Source organism: Amblyomma mixtum, chromosome 4 (assembly GCF_055824585.1).
Source record: "Amblyomma mixtum isolate Tamu chromosome 4, ASM5582458v1, whole genome shotgun sequence".
Lineage (NCBI taxonomy): Eukaryota > Metazoa > Arthropoda > Arachnida > Ixodida > Ixodidae > Amblyomma > Amblyomma mixtum.
Genome location: NC_143015.1, coordinates 120,299,876 through 120,324,638, shown reverse-complemented (window position 1 = coordinate 120,324,638; position 24,763 = coordinate 120,299,876). Strand labels below are relative to the sequence as shown.

General features: G+C 45.8%; 1 protein-coding gene across 1 annotated transcript in view; it reads left to right on the top strand.

Moving 5' to 3' along the window:
• LOC149348090 (uncharacterized) overlaps positions 1-24,763 on the top strand; it is a 292,673-nt gene that overhangs the window by 166,828 nt on the left and 101,082 nt on the right. Inside the window, exons 38-54 of the mRNA XM_089541683.1 lie at positions 3,208-3,303; positions 3,496-3,591; positions 4,958-5,053; positions 7,076-7,171; positions 9,170-9,265; positions 9,413-9,508; positions 12,081-12,176; positions 12,278-12,373; positions 13,607-13,702; positions 15,766-15,861; positions 16,673-16,768; positions 18,285-18,380; positions 18,539-18,634; positions 19,821-19,916; positions 20,065-20,163; positions 21,019-21,114; positions 22,550-22,642. Coding sequence (XP_089397809.1) covers positions 3,208-3,303; positions 3,496-3,591; positions 4,958-5,053; positions 7,076-7,171; positions 9,170-9,265; positions 9,413-9,508; positions 12,081-12,176; positions 12,278-12,373; positions 13,607-13,702; positions 15,766-15,861; positions 16,673-16,768; positions 18,285-18,380; positions 18,539-18,634; positions 19,821-19,916; positions 20,065-20,163; positions 21,019-21,114; positions 22,550-22,642 — 1,632 coding nt within the window. The remainder of the gene's footprint in view (positions 1-3,207; positions 3,304-3,495; positions 3,592-4,957; positions 5,054-7,075; positions 7,172-9,169; positions 9,266-9,412; positions 9,509-12,080; positions 12,177-12,277; positions 12,374-13,606; positions 13,703-15,765; positions 15,862-16,672; positions 16,769-18,284; positions 18,381-18,538; positions 18,635-19,820; positions 19,917-20,064; positions 20,164-21,018; positions 21,115-22,549; positions 22,643-24,763) is intronic.

Here is a 24,763-nt window from a genome sequence, read left to right as displayed (position 1 = left end):
CGAGGTCATTTTGCGGATGAAAATAGAGAGTTTTAGTATAGCGTTAGCGTGATAGCGGACCTAAGGGAAATTACGTTAGCGTGCCGCAAGCAACTTATCCCCACAGACAGTTTTAGTGTAGCGTTTTGAAAACGCTAAACGCCGTCTGCTTGACATGGATGCCAACGCTCCTTCTAAAATGGTTGACATTGCCAAAGTGTAATATTTCCGAGTTTGTTAAACGAATTATTAGTGCAGCGTTCATTTTCGTCTGCAAAATTACCCCGAAATTAAAAAAAAAAAATAAAATAGAAACGTAAAATAGTGGCGCCATCTAGTAAAGGCAATGTTAACTACAAGCCGTTGGAGCAAGAATATTTGTTATCACATGACGTCTAATGTTTAAAAAACTTTTGTAAATTTAATATAAACTCTCTTTACATAATTTAAGTCCATAAAACACCGCGAAAAGCCTCCAAATCTATTTTTGTCTCGTTCCAGACGTTTTTGCTGGTTTCTGCTGTGTTTCGGTATGGTGTACTAGAATATGGGGTAGTGTGTTCAGGGAGGACTCGCGGCTGTCGCTGTCGATGTCGAAAGCCACGAGATGGCGCCACCAAAGCATGGGCTGTCACTGCATGCACTCCTCCCGATACGCGGCGGTGCGTTCTGTACATCGCACAGAAAATTTTTGGTCCTTTCAAAAGCCTACACTTCAATAACGTGTCCTGTAAATGTTTGTCATTGTACATGCACGACAAATAAAATTAAATGCGATAGGACAAGTCGCACACGGAAGAAAAAAAAAAGAGCAGTGACTAGCAGACGGCCGCAAAACAGCCAAAATTGCGGAAAAGCAGCTCCAAATTCTTTTCCAATAGCTGCATTGTGTACAGGCGCAGAGAACTTACAGCGGGTACTGCTGCCGAGGAAAGTTTTAACACAAGGGTAATGAACAAACTATTGTGCATACTGCAGCGAGCAGGAAACGCGACCTCGAAATCGTGACCAATTCATGATCAGACGGCCGCGGTGGCATACTTATGAACATCGTCTGATTTTCGCATGCAGTTTTTCCTTTTCGCCCTGCCTCTCGCGACTGTTTGATGCCCTTGACAAAAAAAATGACAAGTAGCTCGGGTTATTGGGAAGCAACGTCGGCACGGCGTCCGGCATCAACTCTGGTTTCCCGCGTGGTATGCGGACTCCTCCGTTTATAACGTGAACGTAATCTCTGAGAATGCACGATGGCTCGAAGTGCAGTTTTCATACCGAGTACGTTTCATCCAGGGTCTTGTCTTTCCGGTGCAAATTCTGCTCCCAGAACTTCCTGCGCGCTTCATCTTTTGGAACAGCGAAAAGCGACGGCTGCTCACCCTTAGTCCAATGGTAGCCTGTTGTGCACATAGGTGTAAAGCAGTGCCGTTGCCTCCGACGATTCGGCATTTCTTCACTGCCGGACGGCCAGCGGCAATTATAGCACGAGAAAGGGAATCACATGAAAAACTTTCTGTGAGCCGCGTGCCACGCAACCGCGTCAATGCACGCGTACGAGTCACTGACTAGCAGACGACAACGAAAAGTGCGCCTTTTCCCGACAGCCCATGCTACAGCAGCGCCGCCGCACTTTCGGCACGCGCCGCGACACGCCAATGCATGGTGAGCGGCGGCGCCTGAACACACTACCCCTTATTCTAGTACACTAGTGTTTCGGGCCGTTGCAGACGGTAGCAGTGCAGCTGGAGGTGCTATTAGGCTTGCGCGCTCCAGAATCGAGAGCGTATCTTAAAAACAGGGCTGAATTGCAGCTTAAACTTTATCGTCGAAGCAAGGTAAGTCATAGCGAAAAGCAAAAACACCAGTAGTTGCCGGTAAACATGCCGACCGGAATCGCAAGAGCTGCTGAATCGGCTGAAGCGGGCGGCTGTCGCTTGAAAGGACGCCGCCATGTTTCCACGCTAAGGGCGCAACTGCCGCAACGCTAAATTCTGAAAATTGCGTGCGTACGCTAACGCTATTTCCCCGTTAGCGTTCTGCGCATGCGCACTCTGGACCCGCTATTCCGCTATGCACGCAATTGCGCAAAGCCCGCTATACTAAAACTCTCTAATGAACGCTGCACTGATAATTCGTTTAAAAAACTCGGAAATATTATACTTTGGCAAGCTAGCGGCAATGTCGACCATTTTAGAAGGACCGTTGGCATCCATGTCAAGCAGATGGCGTTTAGCGTTTTCAAAACGCTACACTAAAACTGTCTGTAGGGATAAGTTACTTGCGGCACGCTAACGTAATTTCCCTCAGGTCCGCTATCACGCTAACGTTATACTAAAACTCTTTAATTACTAGGAGGTGACACAGGCTCACGCTTCAAATGAGCGCTGTGGGCAAACAGAAGTTCGCCTGTCTGATTAGGTTATAATAACAATACTTTATTCACGGCAGGAATATGATACAGGACATGGACATGCCAAGGCCACAAACTGGGCTAGTGGGGCGCCGTGCGGCAGCAGCAATAACCTATGTTTCTGTTGCACACAGTTTTTGTTGCGAAATTACAAGAGAGATTGACAGTCCTTCAAACCTTGCAATAGCGTCATGCACCTAAATACGAGTGTTTAACACAAAAATATAATCGGGGAGGGGGAGCTCATTGAACATATATGATGGATATCATGACCTTATGGATCCGCCAAGATGGGTTCGTACTCTAGGGGACAACATATCGAGGAATTTTTTGCAATGGGACTAACATTTTTCAACTGCAAATACAAATCCAGAAATGCCTATCCAGAACCTACCTATCCAGAACCTACCTACCCAGAGCCATACCTACAAATCCAGAAATACCTTTGTGCAGTAACTGTTACCGCGTTCTAATCACAATGAGGCTACTCTAATCACAATCGCTAAGCTAGAAAAAACCAGACTCGCACCGCCGACCTATTTTGCGAAAAATTGCGGGCGTCGACGCCAATTTCTGGGCGCGTATCACGGAGGCCATATGCTGAATTCACTTCGGAAACGGTGGCAGCCCTTCCTTTCCGCGAGGACGTCAGAACTCTTTGATTCCCTTTAACTGACCAGATTTCTAAATCGCCGATAACTGGGTCATTTCCAGCCGCAAGAATGTGAACAAAGCCAGAAAGACCAATTTTTACTGAAAAACTTTATTGGATTCGGTTGTCCTAAGTGTGCCATAGTTTAATCCACGTTTCCTTTTGGCAGATGAAAAACGGACAAACTGCACGAACGCTGAGGAGAAAATCTGCAAGGAATCAGGGAAAGTGTGCGACTTCACCGCCGGAGCGCCATTGTGCATCGGTAATGTTGGTTGAAAGGATAAACTGTTCCCGAACCCGCATTGTGAATCCCTGTAGCTGCTTCCTTTCGGAGATGTGTTCATTTTCGAGTAATCGAGGGGCGCTCGATGTTCAATGAATTTTTTTTCTTACAGATAAAACGCGTCCAAACTTCGAGGGGCGCTCGATGTTCAATGAATTTTTTTTCTGACAGATAAAACGCGTCCAAACTGCACTAAGCAAGAACAAGAACAGTGCAAATCGCTCGACAAGCACTGCGACTTCTCAGCTGGGGCTGCTCTGTGCGTTGGTAAGGAGCCGTCTGCCCGCGTGGTTAGCCGCGCCTTCCCGAAGCATTTCTGCAGAGAAAGAATTATTTTTTTATTTTTTTATTTATTTACCCACAGCACAAGCGGCATTACAGTGGGGCAGGGTATACATAAAAACAAACTTAACACAAGCAGTGTCAGCGACCGAAACAAGTCCAAATTTCATCAAAACAAAGAAACACAAAAACAGATAAAAAGTTCACAGAACTACGAAACTGAAATGGTTATTATAAGGTAGAAAAGAAAACATCATTAGACAAATACAAGCAGTGTCTGAAGACAATTTGTTCCAATCGCGTATTGTCCTGGGAAAAAAAGACAATCGAAATGCATCAGTCTTTGAGGCAATCTCCCGTACTTTGAAACTGTGGTCTACGCGGTCATATATGTAATGAGGTGCCAGTATATACTTCGCTCTTTCAAGGCCAACAGAACAATGATAAATCGCGTGAATAAACTTGAGTCGCAACTTACGTCGACGGATTTCCAAATACTTCGCTCTTTCAAGGCCAACAGAACAATGATAAATCGCGTGAATAAACTTGAGTCGCAACTTACCTCTACGGATTTCCAAATGCTCCCATTGCAGTCTTTCTTTCAAAGTCTCGGCTGAGATATCTTTTCTGTAAATCCCTGACACAAACCGAGCAGCTAAGTTCTGAACACTTTCTAATTTGGCTTTATCTCGCACCGCTAGAGGATCCCAAATTGTGCAGGCATATTGAAGGATTGACCTAACATTGGTCTTACACTGTAATTCTTTTGTAGATAGTGGAAAAGACCTAGCATTCCTACGCAGAAGGCCCAAAGTTTTCGCAGCTTTAGGTGCAACATAATCAACCTGTCTCTGCCACTTTAGTCGAGATGTAAACACCTAAGCATTTATATTCAGAAACTATTAGCTATTTTATAAGGGAGTAATTACTCATTGGCATCCACCCAAGCGCAGCCATACGGCTACAAAGGAAAGCTATACAACTTTCTCAGAAACTTCGTAGTTAAAGAAAAACTCGTCCTGGTCCGGGGTTCGAACTTGGGACCACCGCTTCACCGGAGCAGTCGCTCTACCAACTGAGCTAACCAGGACGGCAAGCTTATGGTAGGACGAGAGCGAATTGATCAATAACTCGAAGTGGGAACAGTGTTGGTCAAATGTTTAGGGGAATGTTTAGTTTCTGAGAAAGCTGTATAGCTTTCCTTTGCAGCCGTAAGGCTGCGCTCGGGTGGATGCCAATGAGTAATTTCTCCCTTATTATTAGCTATTTTATAGTTTGTTCTCTTCTGAAGCTATCTTTCCTTTCGCTAGTTATAGGTGCAATTTTCGCCTGTTTTGTTTCCATCAAACAGATGAAAAACCCAAGAGCTGCAAAGAGGAAGAGAGAAAAATTTGTAAGGAAATGAAAACTGAATGCGTCACCACCGATGGCGCTCCCCGGTGCATAGGTAAGAAGATTCCTAAAGTACACACTCTCCAGAGAGGCTTGTTTGTTTTAGTGCAAAAGCCCTCATACGATCGCCAGAGAGAGATGGAGAAACGTTTAATGCATAGAATGGCTGCGTGGGCCCTCGTTCCAGGAGCCCATTGGCTTTTGCTGTCGCGCTTGCCCGGTTCACCAGTGAAACCTAGTCTTCCGAGTGTGAGCTGGACAGCGTCACCTCCCAGTCCTCAGAACCGATGGTCAGAACCGAGCAAAAATCTTGGTTGTGCATCGCTCGTTGCCATAGCAACTGCGATGCCAAGCGGCAAGAATTTGGACTGAGCCACCCTCTAAATTTGACCTTGGCCGATTTGGACCAAAACCGATGTCCAACAATAACTGAGTGTGCCGGTCACGATGGCGACCTCCAAATTTGACCCGGGTTATTTCCGAAAATTTGGCCCGGGCGGTCCCCGAAAAAGTAGTTCAGGGGTTTGAGATTTGCGGCACCTTGTTGCTATGATGTCGCTTGTGGCATTACCATTTACGTCACTGCGCTTTCGCACGTCACAGATCGGTTTAAGCGAAGTTAAACCCCGCACAATTTTTTTTTTAACGGAGAGGAGGGAATCAGCTAACTGAAAATTCGCATGCGCCCTATTGTGTCGTTGATGTCCTTGTTTGTTTTTTATTGTTAAATATTAAAATGTCTCTTCATGTCGCTATTAAGCAAAGTGCAATTTATGTCTCGCAGCCTGTGCATATGCATATTGCATGTAGGAGTATATAATCATCTGATCCGATCGTGATTAGGATGTGTGCTTAAGGTTATATGTTTTATACTACTGCCTTTGCTGCGCCCGGCGAGGCCAAGACCTAGTCAGGAGACCGATAGTCTCCTTTTGTCTTGCCTCGTGGGCAATACTTGTATTGCTGCCTAAAAAATGAATAAATGAAATGAAATGAAACCATTCCGGCCATTTTGCAGAATTTCATTCTATTACCTGCGAGTGATCAGCTGTTAGCAGCAGTTCCTCAGTCTATATTTGTTAACACAGTTGCTTCCGATTTAGATCGCATGCTTCGTTAATCAACTCTCAGTAGATCTCTCTAGATGTCGCGCCGAAAGATTTCATCTCCATTAGCCTGAAAGAAGAAGAAAACACATATGCTAGGAAAAAGGCCTAAATTCAACAAAGGGGGACGAAAATTGACTATACTCCGTTTCATACATAGCAGGCAACGCTGCGGAGGCTGCTTAAGTAGTGCGCCCGCGAAACCATATTACTCTGCCACGTATCATTCGTTCTTCTCGAAACTCCGGTCATTGTTTGTACGAATAGCATTGAAAATCACGGTCGAAGCTGTGAGGCGCTCAGTGTTCGGATTCTCTGGCCATAATTTTCACGGAGAGTGAACTACTTTATGGGCGCGGATTTAGTAGGAGCGATTCGCCCTACCAACCGCGTATCATACCGCCACGTGTACTTTTTGCTTCTGAAAATCTCGACGAGTCGCAGGACGAAAATGTGGCAAGAGGTAAAACGAAGTCCAGGAGCTGCCAGTCACGGCACTTAAGATTTCTCGCTACGAAATATGTTTGTGTTCGCTTCGGTTGTATGGGAAACCACTTTTTGCATGCGGACTTAGCCTGAGCGAACAGGCGCGCTAGCTTTGGCACCGTTGCCTACTATGTATGAAACGGAGTATATTTAGCACGCACAAGTAGAAGCAATATGAGAGGGCGCTTCGCAAAGCACTGCAGTCCCCAGCGAACGAACAAGAATGGGTGGGGCATTCGCAGCAAGAGCCTATGCTTACTGGGCCGCCGACTCTCGCCGGCGACAGCGGTCCGCAAAGTGCGTAGACCAAGCGCTCCCTCTCATATTGCTACCTGTACACTGCACGCTCGTCTCTTACTATCCCGTAGACCTCTTTCACTGTATCTCTTCTCTTACGGCGCGGTTCGGGTGTTCACTGAGACATGTGCGCCATTTCCTTTCCTCAAAAGCAATTTCCTTTATCCGTCCTTGCTGTATTTTTACAGACCCGAATCGCACGAGCTGCAACGATGAAGAGAAAGAAATATGCGAAGCCGTGAAACAGGAATGCGATTTCACGGCCGGGGCTGCTCTGTGCAAGGGTAAGAAAGTCCCCCCTTAGAAAAGAGAAGATGAAGAGCTTGCCGTCTTCTGAGGATGTCTTCTGAGGATGAGCTTGCCGAAGACTGAGGATGTGTCTGTAGTAGATATTGAAAAGGAAATAATTCACTCCTAATGCAACACCTTCGAGATTTCAGTACAAATCCAATAACGACTAAGCGAAATGTGTGCAGCTATTAAGTGTGTAAAGAATACATGTAGAGGCTTCTGTTCAGTGCATTGAGCTCAGCTGATGATTCTGGTTCCGGTTAATATTGTTACGTGATGGCAAGCCGAAAAACAAGACGGGATAACAAATGGCGATGATATGATTTAAAGGCTACAACGGGCCTAGCACGAACGCTCGTGCCCGCACCACTGCCCGCTTCATCGTCTTCTAGCCCGTCAGATGAGTCGGGGTCCCGAGCTATCATCCGATCGCGCGAACTAGGAGAATGGCAGGGGCGATGAAACGCAAGACGCGACGATGGGCATCGCAGAAGGGATGAACGGAGAAGAGAAGATGGAGGACTTTCCGTCCCGATGAAAGAGATGAGCAGGTGATAAGCGGAAGAAGCAAGGTCCACGAAGTCTGAAGAGCCGGCGATCTCGGGGAGTAAACGCCGAGGCCCGTGGACTCACCCAACGGCAGGGGTTGGGGTACTGTGTTGTCATGTGTGAAAGTATGCTCAGTGGGGTTATGGTCAGTGGCGGCGGTCTCGGTTCAGTGGGGTTGTAGGGCGTCAGTCTTCTAGGTTCTCACGGTGAGTGATCAGTGTGGTCTCAGGTCAGTGGCGGTGGTCGTCTTGTGTTTTCTGGTCGGGCCTTGAAGTGGTGGTGGTGGAAACATTTATTGCCAAGCAAGGCAGAGGGTGCCACCCCCCTTAGTGCCTTAAAGGGCACTTAAGGGGCTGTCCATTCCCTTAAAGGGCAAAAGACAGCCCTTGGAGAGCTATCCGCTTCAAGGCGTCGGTAATTATCCGGCGCTGGCCAGCAGCAGCGGAGCTGGCCAGTAGAGTCTCCCAGAATGACTCCGCCGTGGTTGGGGATGGAGGGTGTGGGAAAGTAGGGCATGTGAGGAGGATGTGAATAAAGTCTCCCGATTTCCCTCAGAGCTTACAGGAGGAGGGGAACTGATCGGGGTAGCGGGCGTGAAGAAGAATAGGGCAGGGAGCAGTACAGGCCTGGAGTCAGTGCCAGTGGGAGGCCTGAGTTAGGGGTGAGCCGGCAGTGCGTAAACGCGCCGGGTATATCGGTAGTGGGTAAGGATATCTCTGAAGGTAAGCAGGCGCTCTCGGGATGGTGGAGGCGTTCCAACTCCAGCCCAGAAAGTGAGACCCCGGGCGAGGAAGCAGACCTCTTCATTGCCCGGGAGGCCTGCCTCAGGGGGGGTCCAGGTAAGAGTTACAGGGCGGGTGGAATGCCAGAAGCGTAGAAGCCGAGCCGCAGTGCGGGATATCAGGCCTTTGGCGAAATTGGACGGGGCGGATTTTGAGTCGGAGAGAATTTTGGTGGCAGAGTTGGAGATGAGAGCGAGCGCAATGGCTGCTTCCTCTGCAATCACGGCCTCCGAACGCTGCTCAGGGCTTGGGGCGGGCCGGAGGAGAGCGGCGGCGTCGGGGCATACCTGGCAGGCTGGGGAAGTACCGGCAGGTGTGAATCTGCGAGCACTCCACAGAAGACCTCGGTGCACTCGGTGAACAGCAGCTCCTAAGATCCGGACCGGGATGGTGAAGCTACCCAGCACCGCACACCAAACGTTACGTAACGCAAGCCGAAGAACTAGAGGTGATGACAGATGGCAATGGTGTGATTTAATGGCTGCGGGCCTAGCACGAGCGCTCCTGCCCGCACCACTGCCCGTTTCATCGTCTTCTAGTCAGTCACAATATGATGTTACACAAGACAAGGAACAGAGCTGAACGAATTTAACAGTGCATTGATTCAATCCTATGTTGTGTCCTTGAGTTTTATGGTGACCTTGCATTTCATAATCCCAGATGAAAAACGGACCAGCTGCAACGAAGACAGGAGGAAGGAATGTCAGGCGTTGGGAAAACGTTGTGAGTACATCGGTGGGGCTGCTCTGTGCACCGGTAAGTGGTTTTCTGTCAAGTGGAGTTTTTCAGGACCTCTCTAATAGCAGCGTAGATCGGAAACGAAACCTAGCAAAATATACTTACTCTCTTAAACGCCTAACAAGCCCTGGTAGTTGTTGTTTACCACTTCCGCTTCTCACACAGATGATACTCGCAAAAAATGCAGCGAAGAAGAGCAAAAAGAATGCGAGGCAATGGGAAAACACTGCAAGTTCACTCGAGGCGCTGCACAGTGTACAGGTGAGAAGCCTCCACTAGTGTGCAGTGGCTTAGCAACGCACCAGCGCTCTGAAGCCGTTTTTTTTTTTTGGCCACTGGATGGTTGGAGATATGAGGTGCCAGCGCGTGCCACCAAATTTTATTTATTTTTTATTTATACAGAATACCCCTAAAGGCCCTCGAGAGGGTATTACATAGGGGGGGGGGGGGGCACAGGCAATTGAACTGAATAAAACAAAAGCACAAATATAAAACAAACAACAAAAGCGCAAATAAGACACTTTGCATGACATAAGTAAGCAAAAGAATCAAAACAAAAGCAGAAATAAGACACTTTGCATGACATAAGTAAGCAAAAGAATCAAAAGAATGGCAGCGCGGCAAAGAACGAAGATTACTGCAGTATTAAAATTATACAAACAGAACACTAATGCAATGAATCTTTTTAGTAACAAACCCTGCAAAAAAATGATCAAATAAAATAACAATGTATGCGAAGAGTTAAGCAGTAGTTATTAAAGATATGAGTTTGAAATATTTATCTGGATCAGTGGTGGTTGCGATATGTGAAGGCAGAGTGTTCCAGTCAGATATTGTGCGTGGTAAGAATGAATGCGCATATTTAAATGTTCTGCACGTGAAACGCCTAACTTTAAAGGGATGATCGCGGCGGTCAAAAATTAGAGGCTTTAGTGCTGTTTCTGAATTTTTCTCAATCGTAACGAAGACCTTGTTAAAATATACGCCCGCTAAAACTATAAATTCCCAAATGTCATACGTTATGGACAGTTTCACTATTATCATTGTCCCTACTGTCATGACGTCCCGGCCAACGGTCTTGCACCATCACCACGAGGTGCAAGTTACAGGTGCTTGACCTCGATGTCATGCTAACGGGAAGGCGCCGGTGGTTAGAGGGCGTCGTAGTGATCGCCATGATTTCTAGCCGCCTGGAGACATTCAGAGCGCGAGAAAAGTGCAAGTGTTAATATTATTTTCTTAAACCTTATTTGCATCAGTTACACATGGATAGAGGCTGTGAGAAAATAAATTACGCAACAACCGGATTTGCCCTTGCTGACGTTTTTACTCTGATATAGGCTTCACACACAGGAGAGAATTTTCTCAAAGGGGGAAGGAGGGCATTTCATTTCGCCGTTGCGTTCCGCTTCCACTGTTCCGCTGTCTTGTGACAACTGACAATTGGTTTTTGAGGAAAGAAAATGACACAGTAACTGTCTCCCATATCGCACAGCACACGGGCGCCTCTTGCGTTTCGCCTACATCGAAACGCGGCCGCCGCGGTCGGGTTCGAACCCGGGAACTACGGCTCAGTAAACGAGCGCCTTAACCACTGAGCCACCGCGGCCGTTTGGTGCCTTGTTGGTTAGCCGCTTCTAGAGCAGTGAGTTGGGTCGATCAGTTATATAGATGGAGGATCGCGAGGGTGTATTGCGTAGTTTTCAGTGCTTCTGGAGATGACGGTGAAGGCTCGTCGCTTTAGCTCGAGGCTTGGCTTAAAATAAGTCAGACATCTCCAGTGAGGACATGGGGGGGGGGGGGGGGGGAGTGTCTGTGGCGCTGCTTTCGTAGCAAAGTTGCAATGCGTTTAACGCAGTTGCAATATTCTGCACACATGTCAGTGACAGGGGTCTATGAACGACTACACAATTTTACCGAGATGATTTCAGTATCAAATAAGGCAATCAAGAATGCATTCAAGGAAGGAAATACAATAAAATAAAGCGGGCGACTGGCAGTGGTAGCACGAGTGTCGTTGGCGTTCTGCTGCTCATCCCAAAGTCATGCTTCGATCGCGCCCGCGTTGGCCGCATTTCGATGGAGGCGAAACGCAACAGGCGCCAGTGTGCTGTGCGAAAGAGGCCTCAACTGCGGCGTCACTGTGGCCCATGTGTCGCTCCGGGGTGTTAAGCCTCACAGTTTAAAGTTGTTTTAGTAATACTTGCAATAGAGAATACAAGGAATTGCTTACAGTGGATCACCTGCCATGAGGCTAAGCCCCAAACAAAGAAGTCAAAACTGAAAACCCGTCACAGGACGGCTAAGGATGTATTATTAATGGCCGAAATGGACGGTAATGTTTTTAACATGGGTCAAAGTATATTGACGGAAGGTGATATCAGCTTTAGTAAACCTGTAGCGGCCCGCCTGGCTCTTCAAATGTACAGTCTTTGTCAAAAGTTTAGAGCCCAGGGGGTCCACTTCCAAGCTTTATATTGGGACTCCAGGAGCATTCATTGAAGTCCTACATATTGCAGGAGGCAGTACCAGAAGTTTCTTCTCATGTCCAGGAAATTTGGAGCGCTAGAAATCCATTAAGAACGACACAGGGTGGCTCAAAAGAAAACCCCCTGGGCTCCAAACTTTTGACAAAGGCTGTACTTAGCAAAACCGGCAGGTGAACCCTCTTACGGCCACACTCGGTTAATTTGTTGGCTAAAATCTACAGTCTTTTGCGGCTTCCAGAATAGCGAAGCGCTGCTCGACTTAACATCAACCTTGCCGACATTTCATCAACAAAACTGCAAGTTCTAATTTTATAATATTTCTCACCGGTTCCGTATTCCGACAGACAAAAAGCCCGACCACTGTAGTGAAGAACACAACGATGCCTGTAAGGCACAGGGGCGGAAATGCGACTCGACACAAGGAGCACCCATCTGCGTTGGTAAGGACCCATCTTGTTTTTCGACAGACAGCAGCCCCAACGAGTGTGGCTGCTCCAAACGCGAGACGTCAGCAATAGCGAGATCCCCGTCTTCCTCTCAGATCCAAATATTAAAAGTTGCAACGAAGGCGAGGAAGCAGCATGCAATGAAACGGGAAAGCAGTGCGATTTCACCTCTGGGGCTGCCACTTGCACAGGTGAGGAAATGTACCTGCGTGTATTTGATGTCCACTACATACCAGGTTTCCCAGCTAAATGTAACCAAGCTTTTAAAAAACACGAGTTGTCCTAGCCGTCTGAAACCAAATGAGGGTTGTTTAGAGTCGCGTGACCTAGTCTGCAGTATATTTTTCGTTCTTCAAGGAAGACTAATTAGTTAAGCGTAATTAAGTAACTTTTTAATTACTGACCTGAGGAGCAAAGTGTCAGTAGAAAAGTTGTAGATCGCTTTGAGAAACAGCTTACTGAGACATTTGCAGCAAAGTAATACTTACGTAAAGTAGTTTTTTTACCGGCCTTTAGCCATAACCCGCACATAAGAAAAAGCTTCCGCGTGGCAACTGTGCCACTTAAACGTCCCAAGACGCACCTTAAAGAATAAAATCCGTTTTTTCTGAAGTCCTCTCCTCGATGAGACTTTGGGTGCACATTGGGGAAGAGAAGTGAGCGAGCAGCTGGTCACGTGATAACTTTCTTTTAAGGCCAATAAATGAAGCTACGTAAATTGTAACTTGTCGGAAACAGCATTACTAGCGGTTTTTTGAGGCGATCTAAAACTGCTTCATTGACACTTTCTTCCTGAAGTCAATAATTACAAAGTTAGCTAATTTAACTGAACTAATTAATTAACTTTTAAGAGCGAAAAAATACTGAAGACTAGGCCACGCGACTATGAACAACCCTCAGTTGGCTTCACTGGGCTAGAACACTTCGCCTTTTTTAAAAGTTTGGTTACATTTAGCTGGGACACCCGGTATATAGACCACTCTCCATCAACTCCAGATCAGCCGTCCACGTGCACGCACAGTCACCTTCGCAGCTTCATTTTTTTCACGCACCGCCGCGGACTGGAATGGCCTTCCCGCTGACATTGCAACAATAAGCTGTCCCGCGAACTTCGCACGCAGAGCTAACACCTTTTTGTCATCATCATAACGCATGATTACCTTGTCGCACCAAACGTTGTACCCACCCCTTATGTAATGCCCCTGAAAAGGGGTCTTTAAGGAAATAAAATTGATTGATTGATTGATTTGTGTCGGACATTTTTGTTGAAACGTGTTGGGTGTGTAAAAATTATTTCATGGCTTCTATGGTCGTCTTGAACAGTAATGTCATTTCTTTTCAAATGCCCTTTAAGCAAAGTTTTCGTTCAAAAGCTTTTTGTGCTTTAAATCCATGCAGTCAGTTTTCGCTTTTTGTTCTGACAGATCCGGAGCGCGACCACTGTAATCCACAAGAGAAGAAAGCATGCCGCTCAAAGGGAAAGGACTGCGACTTCAGTGCAGGAGCCGCCCTGTGCACTGGTGAGGGAGCTTCTCTTTTTCCGTCTCCCTCTCTGCACAAGGATGCACAACTGGCCGAGTTGCAGTGGTTGAAAAGGGGGACAGACACGAGCGCTTTCTCAGAACTATTGGCAAGGCTACATAAAGTATACTGGAAACAGGCAACAAAAAAGAAAGAAAGACGGAGATAAAAATTCAAGTGATGATGAAAAGTCAAAAAAGCCATTCCATCATGGTATAGGACTGCGAAAGGTCGGCGGTCTCTGAGGTTACGTGTGTAGTGACTGTCACTGATCTCGAAGGCTGTGCTCCCTGAAGGTGTCGACGCGGCACCGCGGCGTGGTCACTTCAGGCGGCACCTGAAGCTCGATCCCTCCCATAACCGTTACGCTAAAGTTTCATGATCAGTAAAAAAATAAAAGAAAGACGCCTGTCCTGTGGTATCTTCTGTGTTTTGTTTGTTCGCGCCCACAGATTCTATCATGAACAACCTACAACTAGCCCAGCTTTCCATTCTGTTGAACTGTAAAAAACACACAGAAAAACGTGTATGGAACCATCATCACTTGTAAATTGGTAAAGCACGTAATCAGCGGACAAGAGAAATTATTGATGGTTGCCATATCATGAAAGGAAGGGACAACTGTGTAAGTGACGCATCTATTACCTTAACAAAAAATGAGACTGCTAACCTTGAGTCAGCTGTCAAGCAATAATGCTTCAATGCACGTGTTTTTGTATGCTTTTCAGACTGGCTTTTTCCACTTTTCATCGTCAATTCAGCTGTTACCATCGCCTTTCTTTTTTAAATGTGTTTTGTTGCCTGTATATATTATGTTGCCTCGTCAATAAAATCCAGTTGTGGAAAAGCGCTCATGGGGCCCCTTTCTTTCGTCGTCGTGTCTTTTTGGCTGTTTCTCCAGCTTGCAACTCGCTCTATTTAGAGAAAAGCGATATCGGCAAAAAGAGCTTTACATTTCGGCTCTCGATAACATGTGTAGGGCTCTGCGGCCTTTCTTTAGCCATGTAAATTCTCTTTCCGTCGCAAATTTCAGTCATCAGGATATGAAATGGTATCAACGTTCATCCTGGTGTGCCGTTTCGTTTTTGCAGTTTTGGCTGAAGGAAAGCCCCAACAACAGCTGAAGAGTATTTTGCAGGTCTCCGCCTCAAGATAAGCTCTTTTTGTGACAATGTTCACTCAGCTTTGCTTATCAGAGGCTGGACTAACTCAAGCTTAGGCTTTTCTTTTCTCCTCCATTCGATTAATAGAATAGAAGAGACAAGCCTACTGATTATTACACTGTTATAATTCGCTACTTACGGTCCCTAAAAAAACGAAAGAGGAAATTTTTCAACGCATAGGAGTCGATGAGTACCAGGAATTATTCAGGGTAAAGTGATTCTTTATGGAAAAATGATTTTCTGTTTGCTGCGGCGTGCATCGCACTGCTTGGCCGTTTTCTAAACGACATCTTTTAGGAAACTCGATAAACTGGATGATGCATGGCTACAGGAGACACCTCCGTCACATATTCAACACGTCTGCGCATAGCACAAGTCAAAACTGCATATTGACTGTCAAGAGTGCCACAGTGAAGGACTTGGAGTGAATGCGGATTTGCCAGCATCCTTAATCATATTGCTGAAATCGCAGCTATAAATGTGTACAGTAATGAAACGTCCCCCGTGAGTCGCGTGTACAGACTTATAGGAAATCGAAATACACTATTTGCGAATATTTTCGGTGTAATTTTAGGCTGCCTCAGTATGGTTTCAGCGTGATATCTCTTCGATGTGCGCGGCGTGACTGTATGTCTGCACCTCTGATAATTTTTCATTCAATTTTTCTCGCTGTCCGCATAGAATCCATACCTTCTTATAGTACTCACGAAGGCGTATCAGATGCTGGTAATAATGCGGAATGTTTCATTGAAGTAAGGGTGGCATTAATTTGTTTCGCCTCCATTCCAACATACGGCATCGAACTGGATACTAGGAGAATAGCTCAGCGCAAATGGAGTTCAATGTTTCAATAGTGGAGCCAAAAACGCACGCGCCCTCAGTTCATCTTTCTCCTTCAGATGAAAAGCCGAAAACGTGCGACGAAAAAGACGAGAAAGCATGCAATGCAACTGGCAAACAATGCGACTTTACCGGTGGAGCCCCAGTGTGCACTGGTAAGCAGACGGATGACAATGTTAAATTTTTTTAGAATCAACGCACGCTTTTCAGTCATCCCCCCCCCCCCTTTCTTTAACGGAAATCTGCGATGTCACGAAGATATAAATAACCCAGTTATTCTTCAAGAAACACAGTGTACATATTGCCCACGTACCGACAAGCAAATTGCGCGGGGAACTTTTGAACGTGAAAAATGTTCTGCCCCGTTCAAATTTCCCGGGCATCGTCTATAAGATACCTTGAGACGATTGCAACTCCGTCTACCGGAGAGACCGGAAATCTACCAAGGCGGGTAAAACAGCACCGAAATGATGTCATAAAAAGCCGGACGGCGTCTAGTGCTGTGGCAGAACACGCGCAAAAAGAGGGGCATGAGATCGCTTGGGATGACATGGAAGTCGTTGCGACAGAAAGAAACCTCTCAGTGAGGCTGCACTGATAATACAATCGACGCCGAACACTATCAACAGAACCAAGGGGAATCTTCACCCGGCTCACGCAAAATCATTATGTCGACTGGTCAAAGCTACGTAAGCTGCACCTTAATCGGCCGGTCATTCATTGTGAACAAGGAACCCGTAGCGGTTCCGAAACGTCAACTATCCCCCTTTTTGACGTGGTTAGTGACCCAAGTTTACATTCTACTATGCCACTACCTGACCAGACGGGATTCTGTCAAACCCTGGATTACAACCCAGTTATTCTTTTAGTGTCTCATCTGTCTCCGCAATATCTTTGCTCCTGTCATTATTTCGAATATCGGTCAGTGGTATAGTATTTATGAAATTTGTACTTACCCTCGGACAGACAAAGATCGGGAGAGCTGCGACGAAAAAGAAAAAATGATCTGCCGGTCGATAAAAAAAGACTGCGACTTCACCGCCGGCGCTGCTCGGTGCACGGGTAAGTAACCGTACTGTATCAAACCTCTCCAGAGTGGCCGATGTGGCGTGCATCACATCAGGCATTTTCGTGAGCAAAGAAATTCTGTGAAGGGATGCCCGCTCTCCAAACTCGCTGAGCATTGCTTGGAACGTTCTTCTTCAGCGTTATTCGTATGCTCTGTTAGCGTACTTCTTCACCCGAGCCAGTTGACGTAGGCTTTTGGCGCTTGCGATTGGGAACAAAAAGAAAGTTAGTGTTGAGTCAGCCAACGATTGCTAACACACCAAAAGAAGGAAATTTTTGGCACTGCGATAGCTTTGCGCTCTTTCAGTTTCAGGCTTTATTTTGTTGGCTTGCCATTATCGCGCAGGTGTGCTCAATATTAGTCTTTATTTTTCATAATTTCGGCCTTCTTGTTTTTTATAGAATAAAATTAGTGTTTTTTTGTGTCCTACTTTTCTTAGTGTTAGTCTGGTGTGAGAGCATCATCGAGGGTGGGATGTGGTGACAGATTAACTCCAATCTGCACAAACAGAAGAACAGCGTGCAGTGAAGGTATGGGTAGCTGTTACCTCGCCGTCCGATGAGAAGTTTTTGAACATAGAAGCATTCACTGCTCGGGCGAGGAATTCCACTTCTCACTTTGGTAGTGCTGCAGTGGTGGGGTTTGCTTGCCTGAAATGCGCATGTGGCGCGGGTGTCAACTCAAAAATGGCCCCGTTCCTTTCTTCACGGAAATGATTCCTCTGCTGGTTTCTCAACCGCCAGCTGTAGGGTAAATAACACCAGATTACAGGGCAGACATATTAAGAGAAGGAATAAACAGCTGTCCAATATCTCTCGTATGAAAACTGCGTAAACCGCCGCAGTAGTCACCTCTGCATCCGAAACCTGAATGTTAACAAAAATCTTTGGAATGAAGTTATGTGTTGGTCACCGCGCTGTGAAAACACACAAAAAATTAGGGGTGACCGGGAAAGGCCGAAACGAGACGTGGTTCCGAGTGTCGTCGCAGCCGCAGTGAAGAGCGGTCGATGGTCTTGTGCGGGAAATGCAACGTGTTGACAAGGTGAACACTGACGGAATGCATTCCAAGGGAACAAAACGCGACTGCAGCTTTAGTCGGGTCTATATGAGACTGGGTGATGTAGGGCTACCGTGTACTGAAATAATTAGAGGCGGTGCAGAGATAAAACATCGGCAGGGGGATTGATGGCAGTTGTAAAGTTCTGGCTTCGTGAAAATTACTGCAAGTTGGACCCAAATGACTGGCTACGGCGTGGTTTACTGGACTTGACACCCGGATACACAAAGCGGAGAGGAAACGGCTTCAAGACAGCGTTGCTTGTAGACTGCGCCACATATTGCTCTCATCTCACTCTTGTTTCGTCCGTTTCGTCTATGTATGTAACTCAGTGGGCGTTACCGGGCAAAAGATGATGCTAACAGCGATAATAAGGCGGCTGCTGCAAATTGTTTATTTTTTATCCTTTCAATACTTTTCCTAACACTTGTGTTACTTTGTTTCGAACAGACGGAGACCGAAAGGAATGTAATGATGACGAAAAAGAGTTATGCAAATCAATCGGAAAACAGTGCGACTTTTCGGCGAAGGCACCTCTCTGTACGGGTAAGCTACATTTCTGAACGTGGAGGTTGCCGTTCGCTGTGATTGTATTTTATGAGACTTTACCTAAACATGTCTGCTACATATTGCTGCGTATATTTTGCTCCTTGTAATGTATGTTTTCCTATTATTTTTATGACGTTCACTTCTTTTGCGTACAGACGGCCCCCAAAAGCACTGTAGTGAAAAAAAGAGCGCAGAATGCAAGGCGATGGGAAGAACATGTGACTTCAGCGGAGGGTCGCCTGTCTGCGTCGGTAAGCGGCCATTGTTCACATGCGGTGAATCACAAATATGTTTTGGCGGAGTCATTTGCAAGGAAAATAAATATGCTGTAACCTGCTTCAAACTGAGTAAACATGAAAGCATGCCACGCTGGAAGCGGCACAAGTAATGGAATGGCAAAGCATAAATCTAAAAGAAAAATTAGCGGTCTAATCCCTGCTACGCCTAGATTATTCCACTGCAGGAATGCATGTTTGCTGGCCCATGTTCTGTTGCTATAAACGAAGTACAGTTTTAGAGGAAACTTAGATTTAATCACACGTGTGCTCTGCGCTGTCACACAAGACAGCGAGTAACGGCATGTGGTAACTGAAGTAAGACACATAGTTCATGCTGGGTACATTGACGTGTCATGCAATGATGTAATCAATGCAAGATGCACTTCTGGTAGTGGCTTGAAGTGGGTTCTTTACAGTTGTGACCCCGAGTAGTTCTCACATCAGCACTGGCAACCACTGTGATTCCTTACCGTCGACGTTAAAGCGAAGGACGCGCTCACTGGTCCCGAGATACCAGATTTTCAGCCACCTCGCGGCCGCGATTCTTTTTTGAACAGCTGTGTACCGCGCGGCAGCGGCAATCCTTGGCGCTGGGCCGCACGCGCTAGAAACTCTCGCAGACTAACAATCTTGTGCCTGCGAAATGTCGTTACTAATCCGAAAGCGTTACTTGGCTATGTCAGTGGGGTCGTGTCATCAAAACGTATCGGAGAGCCATTGCGGTCGTTAAGGGCCGTCACGCCCGCGGTTCGACGGCCTTCGTGAGTCTCCTTTGTCATCTTCTGTGGCAGAAGTTGGACCTGTAGCGCGCGGCGCCGGTCCTCTGGAACGGTGGTCCTTTCCTCTGCATGCGCTTTGTAGGCAATGTGCAGGCGGTTTATTAGGCTTTTGCCGGCTGAGGACTTGTTCACCTGCAAGTATTATTGTTTAAGTGCGCCTCGCATAGCTCCGCAAAGGTCATCCCGATATCGATGAGCCGTTGATTGGACGTCGTTATATGGGGAGGTCGAGAGCGCGCTTGTACATTTTGCGAAGGATCACCTCCAGGGCGTTCTCGTCACATTTCCGCAAGTGGGGATAGGGTTATGTAGACTAGCGATTCTTAAATCGTCGTTTAGTCGATTAGCTACTGTTTTGTTTTTGTTTCATTCTTGTGCAGATGAGCACCGCACAACTTGCGACAAGGAAGAAAAGGAAGAATGTGAGGCAGCGGGAAAAGAATGCGATTTTAGTGCTGCAGCCGCTTTTTGCAGTGGTAAGAAGACTGCTGCTGCTAAGTAGATATTTTTGTTCAGCCTAACTTGTGATATCAGGAACCGTGAAAGCAATAGCAATGTTTTTTTTTTTTGGCTCAAGACAAGTTTTTCTTACTTTTCACATCATTCTTTTTTTCATTTTTTCAGAAGGCAAAAACCGCACCGCCTGTAATGAGCAAGAGAAGGATGTATGCCGAGAAATGGGAAAAGAATGTGATTTCAGCGCCGGAGCCGCGCTGTGCATAGGTAGGTTGATGCCCCCGCGTATGACGTTCCAATAACATTTACACGCCTCATTTATGTAGCCTTGCGGTGCATTATAACAGAAAAAAGCACGGAATCCGACCACCTTATATTCACAACGATATTCTTTTTTTTTTTGCCTTTGTCCGTGACTAGAGTGTTCCATAAAACGGAGAGTTGAGCTAGTTGGTACATGTTGCTTGGAAAAAACAGCGCTAGGACGAAGGACAAAGAAAAGAGGACAACAGGACCGGCGCTGATTGGTCCTGTTGTCCTCTTTTCTTTGTCCTTCGTCCTAGAGCTGTTTTTTTCCAAGCAGAGTGTTTCATGACTGCCAGTAGTTCATTCGTTCTGTGTCGTCAGGGACATCTCTCTTTTGTTTGAAAAAGTGAGCTGACCTCAGAGGCACGAGAGTAAAAGAAAGTGTGTCGGCGTGCAAAGCCAAGAAATAGAAAACACGATAAAATGTCCTGCTCATAGAATGGTTTGCTGAGTCGTTGACTGCGTATGCTGCCTTTCTTCCGCGCGGCCTATTCTTGTACGGATTACATCGACATAAATAGGAGCACATATTTCAATTATATTTAGGCATATAGCTTGAAAAATCTTTACGACAATCACCTGTCGACAGACAAATACATCGAAAGAGGGAACAAGTGTTAGTCGCATTCACTTCTAGGCAGTAATCATTCATAATGTGCTAATAGGGTTAGCTTGCTAAGCGTATAAAGATATTTGAAGGTCAAGAAAAGTTTTTGCGACAAAAAAATTAAACCGGAAATGAAGAAAATTGCAAAGCCCGTTGCAAGATATCTGCCTTAGCACTCCATAGACCCGTCCGTTCTTTTTGCTGGACAGGTAAGAAACCCAAAGGATGCAACGATGAAGCGAAGAAAGTGTGCAAGGAAATGGGAATGGAGTGCGACTTTACCGCAGGGGCCCCACTGTGCACGGGTAAGCATGCATTGCTGTCCGCAATTCACCTTTACGTTTTGCGTAATTGTAAACATAGATGTGTAGGCAACTTAGAGTTCAGGACTGCTCACATAAGCCATACAGATCGAATGAAGGCAGCTGTTTAGTTTTGGTGCGTTGTGATGTATTACAGAACTGTCGAGCACGCTTGGAACTGCTTTCCTGCACCTTAAATGTGCTATCTGGAAATAACTAGAAGAATAAGAATGGGGTGGAGCGCATATATATGGCAGGTTATCTCAGATCATGAATGGCAGTTTACCAATATCCCTGAAGTGGAAAGTATACAACGGCTGTGTCTTACCGGTACTCACCTACGGGGCAGAAACGTGGAGGCTAACAAAGAGGGTTCAGCTTAAGTTAAGGACAACGCAGCGAGCTATGGAAAGAAAAATGATAGGCGTATCGTTAAGAGACCGGAAGCGGGCGGAGTGGGTGAAGGAACAAACGCTTGTTAATGACATCTTAGTTGAAAATAACAGGACGAAATGGGCTTGGGCAGGGCATTTAATGCGAAGGCAAGATAACCGCTGGTCCTTAAGGGTAACGGAGTGGATTCCAAGAGAAAGCAAACGTAGCAGGGGACGGCAGGAAGTTAGGTGGGCGGATGAGCTTAGGAAGTTTGCGGGGATACAGTGGCGGCAACTGACAAAGGACAGGGTTAGTTGGACAGACATGGGAGAGGCCTTTGCCCTGCAGTGGGTGTAGTCAGGCTGATGATGATGATGATGATGAAATGTGCTATGTAAATACGCCTTGTTTTAACTTGTGAAGCCCTCGAATCCGAGCTACAACATTATCTTCGGCCTGCACCTGTTACCATAGATTTGACGCATTTTGATACATATAATGCCACGAGGTACTATAATAGCGTACTTATATTCACCACGAGGGGCAGGGGAGCCGGTGGTCATCATATATTTTCGTCAGAGGATGTATACACCTGGTAAAGCATCCCAGACCCTTGAATAACGTCACTCGTACCACTTCGCTCCAAATAAAAGAATGCGATAAAGCAGAGATTTTCGTAAACGACCCGCTGCACTCAAGCATGTGGAACTGCTAGAAAGTAATCTGCATGGATTTGCGCGTTACTTTACTTTCTGCTAACACATATGTTCTCCAAAATCTTAATCGCCGGTTCCTTAAATTCCGCATGCAATAGATTTGAAGTGCAAGCATACATAAACACATCTGCCAGCAAACCACCTGCATGTCTACGTCACTTAATTCTTGCTCTGAAAATTCTACCTTCACAATGTCAGAAAACTCGCCACAGTTATCAAAATTCTCACATGTTTGCTGTAACGTTGATACCCGCAAAAAGTACATGATTTCTATGTTCCAATAGTTTTTTCCTTTCACAAAGTCTTGCGCCCTCGGAAATCAGATACTTTACTTTTCCTCCGCACAGAAAAGCGAAAAGATTGTAACTCGAAAGAGAAAAAGATCTGTAAGGAAATTGGACATGAATGCGATTTTACTGCCGGATCTCCTATCTGCCTTGGTAAGCAAATATTTCGTGGTATCATAAACTTTCACAAGCTTCACTGCAACTCTATAGACGCTCAAATGCCTGAGCACCATGGTCCTACAGCTAGCGGAAAGAATTGAGTAAAGAAGGCTTCAAAAGTTCATCGCAATGAGCGTACAAAAAATTGACATTTATGTCGGTTTCATAACTCGCGGCATTTTTTTTAAGATATAAGATAAGAATTTATTGTGTACAAATCGGTTACATAAATTCAGTATACAGGCGAGGCTCCCAAAGTGAAGCGACTGTCACGGGACCCCCGGTAGATTAATACTAACTGATTAAAAAACAAGCAGCATCACAGACAGGTATAATTAGCAGTAAAAACAACGGTATTTTAAATAAGTAATATTTATATAATGAGAACGAAATAGATTAGCAGGGCAAAAACAAACAGACAAGCAAAACAAAAATAACAACCCACTATAAATAATATTGTACAAAATACAGCGTTGTGAAAAGACATATAAAGAAACAATTGAGAATACCAGGATACAGTTGTCAAGAAACAAAAAACAAAGTAGAAATTTCTAGCATATAATCAAGGACAAGAATTTTCTACAGGGAATAGAAGCAGTTCACTCCACATTTTGCTGCAAAAGAAAACTTTTTAAATTCGATTTAAACATAGACAAAGACATAGGTGATTTTAAACTCAGGGGTAAATTATTCCACAGGGAAATGCATGCAAAATTAGAATGGCGTTTTCCATAATTAGTAAAAACTTGGGGAAGCAAGAAATTTTTTTGAGCCGCAGATCTTGTAGGGTTACAATTTTTCAAAAAACATTTATCGATAAATTCAAAAGAAAGTGCATTGTTCATTAATCTAAAAAACATGATGGCTAGGTTGCAATCAAATAAATTTCTAACGGATAAGATATTATATTGACGAAGTAAAGCGAAAGCTAGCGCAGACTTTGAGAGTTGTTTCAAACCACCTCTTGCACACCTTCCTCAGTCCCTTCCTTCAAGGCACGGTCCACATGATGGGCTCAAGCGGGGACGCTCATACACTGAACATTGCTATGACTCAGGTGGGACCGTGATGACTAATCGGCTTGTGTTTGGCGCTCTTTGGTGCCCTACCTCCATAAATACCCATTATCAGTGTCACTATAATGAATCGTCTGAAGCTTAAGACGCGTGACACTACTAACTTTGAGAGCGCGCACTGCGCAGCATGGTGTAAACTTAGCCTATTTTAAAGCGATAGCGCTATGAGTCCCGTTGAGCGGAGGAACCGCCGCAGTTCTTTGCAGTGGCGTTGTCACGCCGTGAAAATCGTGGCTGCTCTAGAATCGTGACGTCAATACCACATAACCTTGGGCGGGCAATTCAAACACCCCGCTATGATCGCATAGGTTAAAGGGAGGTCATGCGTGTCTTGTGGTAAACAGAAAAACGAATTAAAATAAATATTTAAATAATGGTTATGAAAATAAAAACAAAATACGAAATGTAATGAGAACAAAGATCAATCAATAAAATATTAAAACTAAGAAACAAAGAAGAAATAAAATGAAGAACTGTACCCGCGTCGGCAAAGTGCATGATATGCAGTGAGGACCCACTAAAGCTGTCGCGTCAGGTCGTGTCTCCCGGCTTTTTGTCAATTAAATATGTGGTCACCGATTTGTGAATGTTTTGGTCAGCGTCCCGAGCAGATACCCTTTTTTTAAGCATGAAATTCTTTTAGCTCCCGTTGTCGGCAGTGTGGTGACGTCACGCCGAAACCGAGAGCCAACATCCGGGCACTGAATTCCACTCATCCGGCCACTGAAATGAGAGTATCCGGGCACCGTACGAGATTTAACGAGACTCTCTAAGAGAGAGGGCCGCTTAGAGCAAGAGGGGAGCTCCAGGGCGAGAAGGGCTTTTGGGCGGAAATCTGCTTCCGCGCTGTACCCAAGGATGGCGCCGCGGTCCCACACTCATGCATGTAAAAGACCGGCCGCTGGGCCTTCAGCTCATGACGTTTCCCCCTTTGGAAGGCAGATGTGTACAAGCTCGCGGATTATTCGAACATGCTGCATATACATTTTGTCAGGCCTGCGTCTCGTCGTGTCCGCGTATGCTTCGACGCAACAAGAAG